At 49.5% G+C, this 15,535-nt stretch overlaps 1 protein-coding gene across 1 annotated transcript in view; it reads left to right on the top strand.

Moving 5' to 3' along the window:
• The window catches only part of LOC122546376 (uncharacterized), a 217,389-nt gene that overhangs the window by 35,965 nt on the left and 165,889 nt on the right, over positions 1-15,535 (top strand). The window contains exon 4 of the mRNA XM_087973794.1: positions 13,407-13,553. Within this exon, the coding sequence (XP_087829920.1) occupies positions 13,407-13,553 (147 nt within the window). The remainder of the gene's footprint in view (positions 1-13,406; positions 13,554-15,535) is intronic.

Raw genomic sequence — 15,535 nt, 5'->3', positions numbered from 1 at the left:
TGTGGGGTATATCAGTGTGTTTCAGTGAGGGGTGTGGGGTATATCAGTGTGTTACAGTGAGGGGTGTGGGGTATTTCAGTGTGTTACAGTGAGGGGTGTGGGGTATATCAGAGTGTTACAGTGAGGGGTGTGGTGTATATCAGAGTGTTACAGTGAGGGGTGTGGGGTATATCAGTGTGTTACAGTGAGGGGTGTGGGGTATATCAGTGTGTTACAGTGAGGGGTGTGGGGTATATCAGGGTGTTACAGTGAGGGGTGTGGGGTATATCAGCGTGTTACAGTGAGGGGTGTGGTGTATATCAGAGTGTTACAGTGAGGGGTGTGGGGTATATCAGTGTGTTACAGTGAGGGGTGTGGGGTATGTCAGTGTTTTACAGTGAGGGGTGTGGGGTATATCAGAGTGTTACAGTGAGGGGTGTGGGGTATATCAGTGTGTTACAGTGAGGGGTGTGGGGTATATCAGAGTGGTACAGTTAGGGGTGTGGGGTATATCAGTGTGTTACAGTGAGGGGTGTGGGGTATATCAGAGTGTTACAGTGAGGGGTGTCGGGTATATCAGTGTGTTACAGTGAGGGGTGTGGGGTATATCAGAGTGTTACAGTGAGCGGTGTGGGGTATATCAGTGTGTTACAGTGAGGGGTGTGGGGTATATCAGTGTGTTACAGTGAGGGGTGTGGGGTATATCAGGGTGTTACAGTGAGGGGTGTGGGGTATATCAGCGTGTTACAGTGAGGGGTGTGGTGTATATCAGAGTGTTACAGTGAGGGGTGTGGGGTATATCAGTGTGTTACAGTGAGGGGTGTGGGGTATGTCAGTGTGTTACAGTGAGGGGTGTGGGGTATATCAGAGTGTAACAGTGAGGGGTGTGGGGTATATCAGTGTGTTACAGTGAGGGGTGTGGGGTATATCAGAGTGGTACAGTTAGGGGTGTGGGGTATATCAGTGTGTTACAGTGAGGGGTGTGGGGTATGTCAGTGTGTTACAGTGAGGGGTGTGGGGTATATCAGTGTGTTACAGTGAGGGGTGTGGGGTATATCAGAGTGTTACAGTGAGGGGTGTGGGGTATGTCAGTGTGTTACAGTGAGGGGTGTGGGGCATATCAGAGTGTTACAGTGAGGGGTGTGGAGTATATCAGTGTATTACAGTGAGGGGTGTGGGGTATATCAGTGTGTTACAGTGAGGGGTGTGGGGTATATCAGTGTGTTACAGTGAGGGGTGTGGGGTATATCAGTGTGTTACAGTGAGGGGTGTGGGGTATATCAGAGTGTTACAGTGAGGGGTGTGGGGTATATCAGAGTGTTACAGTGAGCGGTGTGGGGTATATCAGTGTGTTACAGTGAGGGGTGTGGGGTATATCAGAGTGTTACAGTGAGGGGTGTCGGGTATATCAGTGTGTTACAGTGAGGGGTGTGGGGTATATCAGAGTGTTACAGTGAGGGGTGTGGTGTACATCAGAGTGTTACAGTGAGGGGTGTGGGGTATCACAGTGTGTTACAGTGAGGGGTGTGGGGTATATCAGTGTGTTACAGTGAGGGGTGTGAGGTATATCAGGGTGTTACAGTGAGGGGTGTGGGGTATATCAGCGTGTTACAGTGAGGGGTCTGGGATATTTCAGTGTGTTACAGTGAGGGGTGTGGGATGTATCAGTGTGTTACAGTGAGGGGTGTGGGGTATATCAGAGTGTTACAGTGAGCGGTGTGGGGTATATCAGTGTGTTACAGTGAGGGGTGTGGGGTATATCAGAGTGTTACAGTGAGGGGTGTGGGGTATATCAGTGTGTTACAGTGAGGGGTGTGGGGTATATCAGTGTGTTACAGTGAGGGGTGTGGGGTATATCAGTGTGTTACAGTGAGGGGTGTGGGGTATATCAGTGTGTTACAGTGAAGGGTGTGGGGTATATCAGTGTGTTACAGTGAGGGGTGTGGGGTATATCAGTGTTTTACAGTGAGGGGTGTGGGGTATATCAGAGTGTTACAGTGAGGGGTGTGGGGTATATGAGTTTGTTACAGTGAGGGGTGTGGGGTATATCAGTGTGTTACAGTGAGGGGTGTGGGGTATATCAGTGTGTTACAGTGAGGAGTGTGGGGTATATCAGTGTGTTACAGTGATTGGTGTGGGGTATATCAGTGTGTTACAGTGAGGGATGTGGGGTATATCAGTGTGTTACAGTGAGGGGTGTGGGGTATATCAGAGTATTACAGTGAGGGGTGTGGGGTATATCAGTTTGTTACAGTGAGGGGTGTGGGGTATATCAGTGTGTTTCAGTGCGGGGTGTGGGGTATATCAGTGTGTTACAGTGAGGGGTGTGGGGTACATCAGTGTGTTACAGTGAGGGGTGTGGGGTATTTCAGTGTGTTACAGTGAGGGGTGTGGGGTATATCAGAGTGTTACAGTGAGGGGTGTGGTGTATATCAGAGTGTTACAGTGAGGGGTGTGGGGTATATCAGTGTGTTACAGTGAGGGGTGTGGGGTATATCAGTGTGTTACAGTGAGGGGTGTGGGGTATATCAGGGTGTTACAGTGAGGGGTGTGGGGTATATCAGCGTGTTACAGTGAGGGGTGTGGTGTATATCAGAGTGTTACAGTGAGGGGTGTGGGGTATATCAGTGTGTTACAGTGAGGGGTGTGGGGTATGTCAGTGTTTTACAGTGAGGGGTGTGGGGTATATCAGTGTGTTACAGTGAGGGGTGTGGGGTATGTCAGTGTGTTACAGTGCGGGGTGTGGGGTATATCAGTGTGTTACAGTGCGGGGTGTGGGGTATATCAGTGTGTTACAGTGCGGGGTGTGGGGTATATCAGGGTGTTACAGTGAGGGGTGTGGGGTATATCAGAGTGTTACAGTGAGGGGTGTGGGATGTATCAGTGTGTTACAGTGAGGGGTGTGGGGTATATCAGTGTGTTACAGTGAGGGGTGTGGGGTATATCAGAGTGTTACAGTGAGGGGTGTGGGGTATATCAGTGTGTTACAGTGAGGGGTGTGGGGTATATCAGGGTGTTAAAGTGAGGGGTGTGGGGTATATCAGAGTGTTACAGTGAGGGGTGTGGAGTATATCAGTGTGTTACAGTGAGGGGTGTGGGGTATATCAGGGTGTGACAGTGAGGGGTGTGGTGTATATCAGGGTGTTACAGTGAGGGGTGTGCTGTATATCAGTGTGTTATAGTGAGGGGTGTGGTGTATATCAGAGTGTTACAGTGAGGGGTGTGGGGTATATCAGAGTGTTACAGTGAGGGGTGTGGTGTATATCAGAGTGTTACAGTGAGGGGTGTGGGGTATATCAGTGTGTTACAGTGAGGGGTGTGGGGTATATCAGTGTGTTACAGTGAGGGGTGTGGGGTATATCAGCGTGTTACAGTGAGGGGTGTGGGATATATCAGTGTGTTACAGTGAGGGGTGTGTGATGTATCAGTGTGTTACAGTGAGGGGTGTGGGGCATATCAGTGTGTTACAGTGAGGGGTGTGGGGTACATCAGAGTGTTACAGTGAGGGGTGTGGGGTATATCAGTGTGTTACAGTGAGGGGTGTGGGGTATATCAGGGTGTTACAGTGAGGGGTGTGGTGTATATCAGAGTGTTACAGTGAGGGGTATGGAGTATATCAGTGTGTTACAGTGAGGGGTGTGGGGTATATCAGAGTGTTACAGTGAGGGGTGTGGGGTATATCAGTGTGTTACAGTGAGGGGTGTGGGGTATGTCAGTGTGTTACATTGAGGGGTGTGGGGGATATCAGTGTGTTACAGTGAGGGGTGTGGGGTATATCAGTGTGTTACAGTGAGGGGTGTGGGGTATATCAGAGTGTTACAGTGAGGGGTGTGGGGTATGTCAGTGTGTTACAGTGAGGGGTGTGGGGCATATCAGAGTGTTACAGTGAGGGGTGTGGAGTATATCAGTGTATTACAGCGAGGGGTGTGGGGTATATCAGTGTGTTACAGTGAGGGGTGTGGGGTATATCAGAGTATTACAGTGAGGGGTGTGGGGTATATCAGTTTGTTACAGTGAGGGGTGTGGGGTATATCATTGTGTTTCAGTGCGGGGTGTGGGGTATATCAGTGTGTTACAGTGAGGGGTGTGGGGTACATCAGTGTGTTACAGTGAGGGGTGTGGGGTATTTCAGTGTGTTACAGTGAGGGGTGTGGGGTATATCAGAGTGTTACAGTGAGGGGTGTGGTGTATATCAGAGTGTTACAGTGAGGGGTGTGGGGTATATCAGTGTGTTACAGTGAGGGGTGTGGGGTATATCAGTGTGTTACAGTGAGGGGTGTGGGGTATATCAGGGTGTTACAGTGAGGGGTGTGGGGTATATCAGCGTGTTACAGTGAGGGGTGTGGTGTATATCAGAGTGTTACAGTGAGGGGTGTGGGGTATATCAGTGTGTTACAGTGAGGGGTGTGGGGTATGTCAGTGTTTTACAGTGAGGGGTGTGGGGTATATCAGAGTGTTCCAGTGAGGGGTGTGGGGTATATCAGTGTGTTACAGTGAGGGGTGTGGGGTATATCAGAGTGGTACAGTTAGGGGTGTGGGGTATATCAGTGTGTTACAGTGAGGGGTGTGGGGTATATCAGAGTGTTACAGTGAGGGGTGTCGGGTATATCAGTGTGTTACAGTGAGGGGTGTGGGGTATATCAGAGTGTTACAGTGAGCGGTGTGGGGTATATCAGTGTGTTACAGTGAGGGGTGTGGGGTATATCAGTGTGTTACAGTGAGGGGTGTGGGGTATATCAGGGTGTTACAGTGAGGGGTGTGGGGTATATCAGCGTGTTACAGTGAGGGGTGTGGTGTATATCAGAGTGTTACAGTGAGGGGTGTGGGGTATATCAGTGTGTTACAGTGAGGGGTGTGGGGTATGTCAGTGTGTTACAGTGAGGGGTGTGGGGTATATCAGAGTGTTACAGTGAGGGGTGTGGGGTATATCAGTGTGTTACAGTGAGGGGTGTGGGGTATATCAGAGTGGTACAGTTAGGGGTGTGGGGTATATCAGTGTGTTACAGTGAGGGGTGTGGGGTATGTCAGTGTGTTACAGTGAGGGGTGTGGGGTATATCAGTGTGTTACAGTGAGGGGTGTGGGGTATATCAGAGTGTTACAGTGAGGGGTGTGGGGTATGTCAGTGTGTTACAGTGAGGGGTGTGGGGCATATCAGAGTGTTACAGTGAGGGGTGTGGAGTATATCAGTGTATTACAGTGAGGGGTGTGGGGTATATCAGTGTGTTACAGTGAGGGGTGTGGGGTATATCAGTGTGTTACAGTGAGGGGTGTGGGGTATATCAGTGTGTTACAGTGAGGGGTGTGGGGTATATCAGAGTGTTACAGTGAGGGGTGTGGGGTATATCAGAGTGTTACAGTGAGCGGTGTGGGGTATATCAGTGTGTTACAGTGAGGGGTGTGGGGTATATCAGAGTGTTACAGTGAGGGGTGTCGGGTATATCAGTGTGTTACAGTGAGGGGTGTGGGGTATATCAGAGTGTTACAGTGAGGGGTGTGGTGTACATCAGAGTGTTACAGTGAGGGGTGTGGGGTATCACAGTGTGTTACAGTGAGGGGTGTGGGGTATATCAGTGTGTTACAGTGAGGGGTGTGAGGTATATCAGGGTGTTACAGTGAGGGGTGTGGGGTATATCAGCGTGTTACAGTGAGGGGTGTGGGATATTTCAGTGTGTTACAGTGAGGGGTGTGGGATGTATCAGTGTGTTACAGTGAGGGGTGTGGGGTATATCAGAGTGTTACAGTGAGCGGTGTGGGGTATATCAGTGTGTTACAGTGAGGGGTGTGGGGTATATCAGAGTGTTACAGTGAGGGGTGTGGGGTATATCAGTGTGTTTCAGTGAGGGGTGTGGGGTATATCAGTGTGTTACAGTGAGGGGTGTGGGGTATATCAGTGTGTTACAGTGAGGGGTGTGGGGTATATCAGTGTGTTACAGTGAAGGGTGTGGGGTATATCAGTGTGTTACAGTGAGGGGTGTGGGGTATATCAGTGTTTTACAGTGAGGGGTGTGGGGTATATCAGAGTGTTACAGTGAGGGGTGTGGGGTATATTAGTTTGTTACAGTGAGGGGTGTGGGGTATATCAGTGTGTTACAGTGAGGGGTGTGGGGTATATCAGTGTGTTACAGTGAGGAGTGTGGGGTATATCAGTGTGTTACAGTGAGGGGTGTGGGGTATATCAGTGTGTTACAGTGAGGGATGTGGGGTATATCAGTGTGTTACAGTGAGGGGTGTGGGGTATATCAGAGTATTACAGTGAGGGGTGTGGGGTATATCAGTTTGTTACAGTGAGGGGTGTGGGGTATATCAGTGTGTTTCAGTGCGGGGTGTGGGGTATATCAGTGTGTTACAGTGAGGGGTGTGGGGTACATCAGTGTGTTACAGTGAGGGATGTGGGGTATTTCAGTGTGTTACAGTGAGGGGTGTGGGGTATATCAGAGTGTTACAGTGAGGGGTGTGGTGTATATCAGAGTGTTACAGTGAGGGGTGTGGGGTATATCAGTGTGTTACAGTGAGGGGTGTGGGGTATATCAGTGTGTTACAGTGAGGGGTGTGGGGTATATCAGTGTGTTACAGTGAGGGGTGTGGGGTATATCAGCGTGTTACAGTGAGGGGTGTGGTGTATATCAGAGTGTTACAGTGAGGGGTGTGGGGTATATCAGTGTGTTACAGTGAGGGGTGTGGGGTATGTCAGTGTTTTACAGTGAGGGGTGTGGGGTATATCAGTGTGTTACAGTGAGGGGTGTGGAGTATGTCAGTGTGTTACAGTGCGGGGTGTGGGGTATATCAGTGTGTTACAGTGCGGGGTGTGGGGTATATCAGTGTGTTACAGTGCGGGGTGTGGGGTATATCAGGGTGTTACAGTGAGGGGTGTGGGGTATATCAGAGTGTTACAGTGAGGGGTGTGGGATGTATCAGTGTGTTACAGTGAGGGGTGTGGGGTATATCAGTGTGTTACAGTGAGGGGTGTGGGGTATATCAGAGTGTTACAGTGCGGGGTGTGGGGTATATCAGTGTGTTACAGTGAGGGGTGTGGGGTATATCAGGGTGTTAAAGTGAGGGGTGTGGGGTATATCAGAGTGTTACAGTGAGGGGTGTGGAGTATATCAGTGTGTTACAGTGAGGGGTGTGGGGTATATCAGGGTGTGACAGTGAGGGGTGTGGTGTATATCAGGGTGTTACAGTGAGGGGTGTGCTGTATATCAGTGTGTTATAGTGAGGGGTGTGGTGTATATCAGAGTGTTACAGTGAGGGGTGTGGGGTATATCAGAGTGTTACAGTGAGGGGTGTGGTGTATATCAGAGTGTTACAGTGAGGGGTGTGGGGTATATCAGTGTGTTACAGTGAGGGGTGTGGGGTATATCAGTGTGTTACAGTGAGGGGTGTGGGGTATATCAGCGTGTTACAGTGAGGGGTGTGGGATATATCAGTGTGTTACAGTGAGGGGTGTGGGGTATATCAGTGTGTTACAGTGAGGGGTGTGGGGTACATCAGAGTGTTACAGTGAGGGGTGTGGGGTATATCAGTGTGTTACAGTGAGGGGTGTGGGGTATATCAGGGTGTTACAGTGAGGGGTGTGGTGTATATCAGAGTGTTACAGTGAGGGGTGTGGAGTATATCAGTGTGTTACAGTGAGGGGTGTGGGGTATATCAGAGTGTTACAGTGAGGGGTGTGGGGTATATCAGTGTGTTACAGTGAGGGGTGTGGGGTATGTCAGTGTGTTACATTGAGGGGTGTGGGGGATATCAGTGTGTTACAGTGAGGGGTGTGGGGTATATCAGTGTGTTACAGTGAGGGGTGTGGGGTATATCAGAGTGTTACAGTGAGGGGTGTGGGGTATGTCAGTGTGTTACAGTGAGGGGTGTGGGGCATATCAGAGTGTTACAGTGAGGGGTGTGGAGTATATCAGTGTATTACAGCGAGGGGTGTGGGGTATATCAGTGTGTTACAGTGAGGGGTGTGGGGTATATCAGTGTGTTACAGTGAGGTGTGTGGGGTATATCAGTGTGTTACAGTGAGGGGTGTGGGGTATATCAGAGTGTTACAGTGAGGGGTGTGGGGTATATCAGAGTGTTACAGTGAGCGGTGTGGGGTATATCAGTGTGTTACAGTGAGGGGTGTGGGGTATATCAGAGTGTTACAGTGAGGGGTGTGGGGTATATCAGTGTGTTACAGTGAGGGGTGTGGGGTATATCAGTGTGTTACAGTGAGGGGTGTGGGGTATATCAGTGTGTTACAGTGAGGGGTGTGGGGTATGTCAGTGTGTTACAGTGCGGGGTGTCGGGTATATCAGTGTTTTACAGTGAGGCGTGTGGGGTATATCAGAGTGTTACAGTGAGGGGTGTGGGGTAAATGATTTTGTTACAGTGAGGGGTGTGGGGTATATCAGTGTGTTACAGTGAGGGGTGTGGGGTATATCAGTGTGTTACAGTGAGGGATGTGGGGTATATCAGTGTGTTACAGTGAGGGGTGTGGGGTATATCAGAGTATTACAGTGAGGGGTGTGGGGTATATCAGTTTGTTACAGTGAGTGGTGTGGGGTATATCAGTGTGTTACAGTGAGGGATGTGGGGTATATCAGTTTGTTACAGTGAGGGGTGTGGGGTATATCAGTGTGTTACAGTGCGGGGTGTGGGGTATATCAGTGTGTTACAGTGAGGGGTGTGGGGTACATCAGTGTGTTACAGTGAGGGGTGTGGGGTATGTCAGTGTGTTACAGTGAGGGGTGTGGGGTATATCAGAGTGTTACAGTGAGGGATGTGGGGTATATCAGTGTGTTACAGTGAGGGGTGTGGGGTATATCAGAGTATTACAGTGAGGGGTGTGGGGTATATCAGTTTGTTACAGTGAGGGGTGTGGGGTATATCAGTGTGTTACAGTGCGGGGTGTGGGGTATATCAGTGTGTTACAGTGAGGGGTGTGGGGTACATCAGTGTGTTACAGTGAGGGGTGTGGGGTATGTCAGTGTGTTACAGTGAGGGGTGTGGGGTATATCAGAGTGTTACAGTGAGGGGTGTGGTGTATATCAGAGTGTTACAGTGAGGGGTGTGGGGCATTTCAGTGTGTTACAGTGAGGGGTGTGGGGTATATCAGTGTGTTACAGTGAGGGGTGTGGGGTATATCAGGGTGTTACAGTGAGGGGTGTGGGGTATATCAGCGTGTTACAGTGAGGGGTGTGGTGTATATCAGAGTGTTACAGTGAGGGGTGTGGGGTATATCAGAGTGGTACAGTGAGGGGTGTGGGGTATATCAGTGTGTTACAGTGAGGGGTGTGGGGTATGTCAGTGTTTTACAGTGAGGGGTGTGGGGTATATCAGTGTGTTACAGTGAGGGGTGTGGGTTATGTCAGTGTGTTACAGTGCGGGGTGTGGGGTATATCAGTGTGTTACAGTGCGGGGTGTGGGGTATATCAGTGTGTTACAGTGCGGGGTGTGGGGTATATCAGGGTGTTACAGTGAGGGGTGTGGGGTATATCAGAGTGTTACAGTGAGGGGTGTGGGATGTATCAGTGTGTTACAGTGAGGGGTGTGGGGTATATCAGTGTGTTACAGTGAGGGGTGTGGGGTATATCAGAGTGTTACAGTGAGGGGTGTGGGGTATATCAGTGTGTTACAGTGAGGGGTGTGGAGTATATCAGTGTGTTACAGTGAGGGGTGTGGGGTATATCAGTGTGTTACAGTGAGGGGTGTGGGGTATATCAGTGTGTTACAGTGAGGGGTGTGGGGTATATCAGTGTGTTACAGTGAGGGGTGTGGGGTATATCAGTGTGTTACAGTGAGGGGTGTGGGGTATATCAGAGTGTTACAGTGAGGGGTGTGGGGTGTATCAGTGTGTTACAGTGAGGGGTGTGGGGTATATCAGGGTGTTACAGTGAGGGGTGTGGAGTATATCAGTGTGTTACAGTGAGGGGTGTGGGGTATATCAGTGTGTTACAGTGAGGAGTGTGGGGTATATCAGTGTGTTACAGTGAGGGTTGTGGGGTGTATCAGTGTGTTACAGTGAGGAGTGTGGGATATATCAGTGTGTTACAGTGAGGGGTGTGGAGTATATCAGTGTGTTACAGTGAGGGGTGTGGGGTATATCAGTGTGTTCCAGTGAGGGGTGTGGGGTATATCAGCGTGTTACAGTGAGGGGTGTGGGGTATATCAGTGTGTTACAGTGAGGGGTATATCAGTGTGTTACAGTGAGGGGTGTGGGGTATATCAGTGTGTTACAGTGAGGGGTGTGGGGTATATCAGTGTGTTACAGTGAGGGGTGTGGGATATATCAGTGTGTTACAGTGAGGGGTGTGGGGTATATCAGTGTGTTACAGTGAGGGGTGTGGGGTATATCAGTGTGTTACTGTGAGGGGTGTGGGGTATATCAGTGTGTTACAGTGAGGGGTGTGGGATATATCAGTGTGTTACAGTGAGGGGTGTGGGGTATATCAGTGTGTTACAGTGAGGGGTGTGGGGTATATCAGTGTGTTACAGTGAGGGGTGTGGGATATATCAGTGTGTTACAGTGCGGGGTGTGGGGTATATCAGTGTGTTACAGTGAGCGATGTGGGATATATCAGGGTGTTACAGTGAGGGGTGTGGGGTATATCAGAGTGTTACAGTGAGGGGTGTGGGGTATATCAGTGTGTTACAGTGAGGGGTGTGGGGTATATCAGTGTGTTACAGTGAGGGGTGTGGGGTATATCAGTGTGTTACAGTGAGGGGTGTGGGGTATATCAGTGTGTTACAGTGAGGGGTGAGGGGTATATCAGTGTGTTACAGTGAGGGGTGTGGGATATATCAGTGTGTTACAGTGAGGGGTGTGGGGTATATCAGTGTGTTACAGTGAGGGCTATATCAGTGTGTTACAGTGAGGGGTGTGGGGTATATCAGTGTGTTACAGTGAGGGGTGTGGGGTATATCAGTGTGTTACTGTGAGGGGTGTGGGGTATATCAGTGTGTTACAGTGAGGGGTGTGGGATATATCAGTGTGTTACAGTGAGGGGTGTGGGGTATATCAGTGTGTTACAGTGAGGGGTGTGGGGTATATCAGTGTGTTACTGTGAGGGGTGTGGGGTATATCAGTGTGTTACAGTGAGGGGTGTGGGATATATCAGTGTGTTACAGTGAGGGGTGTGTGGTAGATCAGTGTGTTACAGTGAGGGGTGTGGGATATATCAGTGTGTTACAGTGAGGGGTGTGGGATATATCAGTGTGTTACAGTGCGGGGTGTGGGGTATATCAGTGTGTTACAGTGAGCGATGTGGGATATATCAGGGTGTTACAGTGAGGGGTGTGGGGTATATCAGAGTGTTACAGTGAGGGGTGTGGGGTATATCAGTGTGTTACAGTGAGGGGTGTGGGGTATATCAGTGTGTTACAGTGAGGGGTGTGGGGTATATCAGTGTGTTACAGTGAGGGGTGTGGGGTATATCAGTGTGTTACAGTGAGGGGTGAGGGGTATATCAGTGTGTTACAGTGAGGGGTGTGGGATATATCAGTGTGTTACAGTGAGGGGTGTGGGGTATATCAGTGTGTTACAGTGAGGGGTGTGGGGTATATCAGTGTGTTACAGTGAGGGGTGTGGGGTATATCAGGGTGTTACAGTGAGGGGTGTGGGGTATATCAGTGTGTTACAGTGCGGGGTGTGGGGTATATCAGTGTGTTACAGTGAGGGGTGAGGGGTATATCAGTGTGTTACAGTGAGGGGTGTGGGATATATCAGGGTGTTGCAGTGAGGGGTGTGGGGTATATCAGAGTGTTACAGTGAGGGGTGTGGGGTATATCAGTGTGTTACAGTGAGGGGTGTGGGGTTTATCAGTGTGTTACAGTGAGGGGTGTGGGGTATATCAGTGTGTTACAGTGAGGGGTGTGGGGTATATCAGTGTGTTACAGTGAGGGGTGTGGGGTATATCCGTGTGTTACAGTGAGGGGTGTGGGGTATATCAGTGTGTTACAGTGAGGGGTGTGGGGTATATCAGGGTGTTACAGTGAGGGGTGTGGGGCATATCAGTGTGTTACAGTGAGGGGTGTGGGGTATATCAGTGTGTTACAGTGAGGGGTGTGGGGTATATCAGTGTGTTACAGTGAGGGGTGTGGGGTATGTCAGTGTGTTACAGTGAGGGGTATGGGGTATATCAGTGTGTTACAGTGAGGGGTGTGGGGTATGTCAGGGTGTTACAGTGAGGGGTGTGGGGTATGTCAGTGTGTTACAGTGAGGGGTGTGGGGTATATCAGTGTGTTACAGTGAGGGGTGTGGGGTATGTCAGTGTGTTACAGTGAGGCGTGTGGGGTATATCAGGGTGTTACAGTGAGGGGTGTGGGGTATATCAGTGTGTTACAGTGCGGGGTGTGGGGTATATCAGTGTGTTACAGTGAGGGGTGAGGGGTATATCAGTGTGTTACAGTGAGGGGTGTGGGATATATCAGGGTGTTGCAGTGAGGGGTGTGGGGTATATCAGAGTGTTACAGTGAGGGGTGTGGGGTATATCAGTGTGTTACAGTGAGGGGTGTGGGGTATGTCAGGGTGTTACAGTGAGGGGTGTGGGGTATGTCAGTGTGTGACAGTGAGGGGTGTGGGGTATATCAGTGTGTTACAGTGAGGGGTGTGGGATATATCAGTGTGTTACAGTGAGGAGTGTGGGGTATATCAGTGTGTTACAGTGAGGGGTGTGGGGTATATCAGTGTGTTACAGTGAGGGGTGTGGGGTATGTCAGGGTGTTTCAGTGAGGGGTGTGGGGTATATCAGTGTGTTACAGTGAGGGGTGTGGGGTATATCAGTGTGTTACAGTGAGGGGTGTGGGGTATGTCAGGGTGTTTCAGTGAGGGGTGTGGGGTATATCAGTGTGTTACAGTGAGGGGTGTGGGGTATGTCAGTGTGTGACAGTGAGGGGTGTGGGGTATATCAGTGTGTTACAGTGAGGGGTGTGGGATATATCAGTGTGTGACAGTGAGGGGTGTGGGGTATATCAGGGTGTGACAGTGAGGGGTGTGGGATATATCAGTGTGTGACAGTGAGGGGTGTGGGGTATATCAGGGTGTTACAGTGAGGGGTGTGGGGTATATCAGTGTGTTACAGTGAGGGGTGTGGGGTATATCAGTGTGTTACAGTGAGGGGTGTGGGGTATATCAGTGTGTTACAGTGAGGGGTGTGGGGTATATCAGTGTGTTACAGTGAGGGGTGTGGGGTATATCAGTGTGTTACAGTGTGGGGTGTGGGGTATATCAGTGTGTTACAGTGAGGGGTGTGGGGTATATCAGTGTGTTACAGTGAGGGGTGTGGGGTATATCAGTGTGTTACAGTGAGGGGTGTGGGGTATATCAGTGTGTTACAGTGAGGGGTGTGGGGTATATCAGTGTGTTACAGTGAGGGGTGTGGGGTATATCAGTGTGTTACAGTGAGGGGTGTGGTTTGACCATTCTTCCTTCTCTGTCGGTGGGGACTCTCAGTAAGGCGGAGGTGTGGAAACTCTGGGTCCAACTTCGACGCAATGAGCCCAATCTCCTCGGCCACCTGGAAGATTTCCTGTCCAAGGTCACTGTTCAGATCCAGGATGCTCAGAGTGAGAAGGAGGATTTGGAACGCACCCTCAAAAAGTGAGTCATTCAGTGTCCAATCACTTTATTGCCTCCTGCATCGACTGTGGAACAGATTAGTTGTAGAATAATTGTATAAATTGAGGTTGTTCAACCTGAGTCCTGCACAATGTATAGAAGTTGCTGAGTCCACGTCTGTCTCTACAAAGTTCAGTTGCAAAGTCTGAGAGGGCTGGAGAGGAGTACCAATTTGCAGTTCACAAAACTGTCTTCAAATCCACGTGACTGGGAGCTCAGAATTTCTCAGCAGCGAAAAGTTGGAATTAGTATTCAACAGAGATGTTCTGAGGCAGATGGATGCTTTGGTAGTAATTGTCCCGTAATTGCAAGAGTTGAAAGGGTGGGAAACATAACAGTCCTATTTATAAAAAACAAGAAGGAAGAGCCTGGGTATCTCATGGCCCGATAGTTTCACATCATTCGGCAAACTGTTGGAATTCAACCTGTGGTAAAAGGGTTCCTCTAACATCACATCATTCAGCAGAATCTACAATCATGGAGGCAAGGAAAACCACACTTTACAAATTTCTTAGAGCTCTCTATTGAAGATGTGATGTGAAGGCTGGATAATGGAAAGCCAATAGATGTGGTATAGTGTGTTTACAAAGCGTAGTTGATAGAGTGGCAATTAGTCAGTTATTATACAGAATCATCTCATCCGTTGTATGTAGGGACTGAGTGAATAATACCCAAATTTACTGTCTCAGTACTCTGTGAATGGCCGGACACTGAGACGCTCAGAGGAACAGAGATAACTTGGGGTGCTTTTCCACAATTCCCAAAGGTGGCAATACAGATGAAAAGAGTACTGAAGAAGGCAGCTGGGATACTTGCCTTTATCAGTTGAAGCATAGATTATAAGAGCAGGGAGATTATGTTGGAGCTGTACAGAATTTTGGTCACACCACAGTTGGAGGACTGTGTGCAGTTCTGGTCACTGTGTTACAGGAAGGATGTGATTATACTGGGAGGAGGTGCAGAGGGGATTCATCAGGGTGCTCCCTGGGATGGAGCATTTCAGGGATGATGAGAGGCTGGATAAGCTCAGGTTGTTTCCTCTGGAGCAGAAAAGGATGAGGGGGGAACCTGATAGAGGTGTGTAAGATGATCAGGGGCATAGACAGCACTGTTGGAATATTGCGTGCAATTCTGGTCTCCTTCCTATCGGAAAGATGTTGCGAAACTTGAAAGGGTTCAGAAAAGATTTACAAGGATGTTGCCAGGGTTGGAGGATTTGAGCTACAGGGAGAGGCTGAACAGGCTGGGGCTGTTTTCCCTGGAGCGTCGGAGGCTGAGGGGTGACCTTATAGAGGGGCATGGATACGACAAAATCTTTTCCCCAGGGTGAAGGAGTCCAGAACTAGAGGGCATAGGTTTAAAGTGAGAGGGGAAAGATATAAAAGAGACCGAAGGGGCAACTTTTTCATGCAGAGGGTGGTACGTGTATGGAATGAGCTGCCAGAGGAAGTGATGGAGGCTGGTACAATTGCAACATTTAAAAGGCATCTGGATGGGTATATGAATAGGAAGGGTTTGGAGGGATATGGGCCGGGTGCTGGCAGGTGGGACTAGATTTATTGAGGATATCTGGTCAGCATGGATGGGTTGGACCGAAGGGTCTGTTTCCATGCTGGTTAGCTCTATGACTGAATGATGGGGAGTGGATAGGAAACTGTTGTTCCCCTGAGCTGAAGGGTTGGCAATAAGGGGCATAATTTTAAAGTGAAAGGCAGGAGGTTTAGAAGGGATGTGAGGAAAAATGTTTTCACCCAGAAGGTGGTCAAGGTCTGAACTGGAGACCTCGGACTCGAGCCGAGGTGAAAAGCTTTGTAAAGAACTTGGATGGACACTTGAAATGTCATAACATGCAAGGCTTTGGGTCGAGTGTGGAGCAGTACGACTGGTGTAGGTAGTAATAAGCTGGGTTGTAGGGAGTTGATGGGCCAAAGGGCCTGTACTATACTGTATGATGTAAAGATGTT

This window comes from Chiloscyllium plagiosum, unplaced genomic scaffold (assembly GCF_037043375.1).
Source record: "Chiloscyllium plagiosum isolate Xiang-an unplaced genomic scaffold, Cpla_swu_hap1 HiC_scaffold_26, whole genome shotgun sequence".
NCBI classification, from domain to species: Eukaryota; Metazoa; Chordata; class Chondrichthyes; order Orectolobiformes; family Hemiscylliidae; genus Chiloscyllium; species Chiloscyllium plagiosum.
Note: the sequence above shows the minus strand (reverse complement) of the source record. Positions and strands in the feature narration are given on the sequence as shown.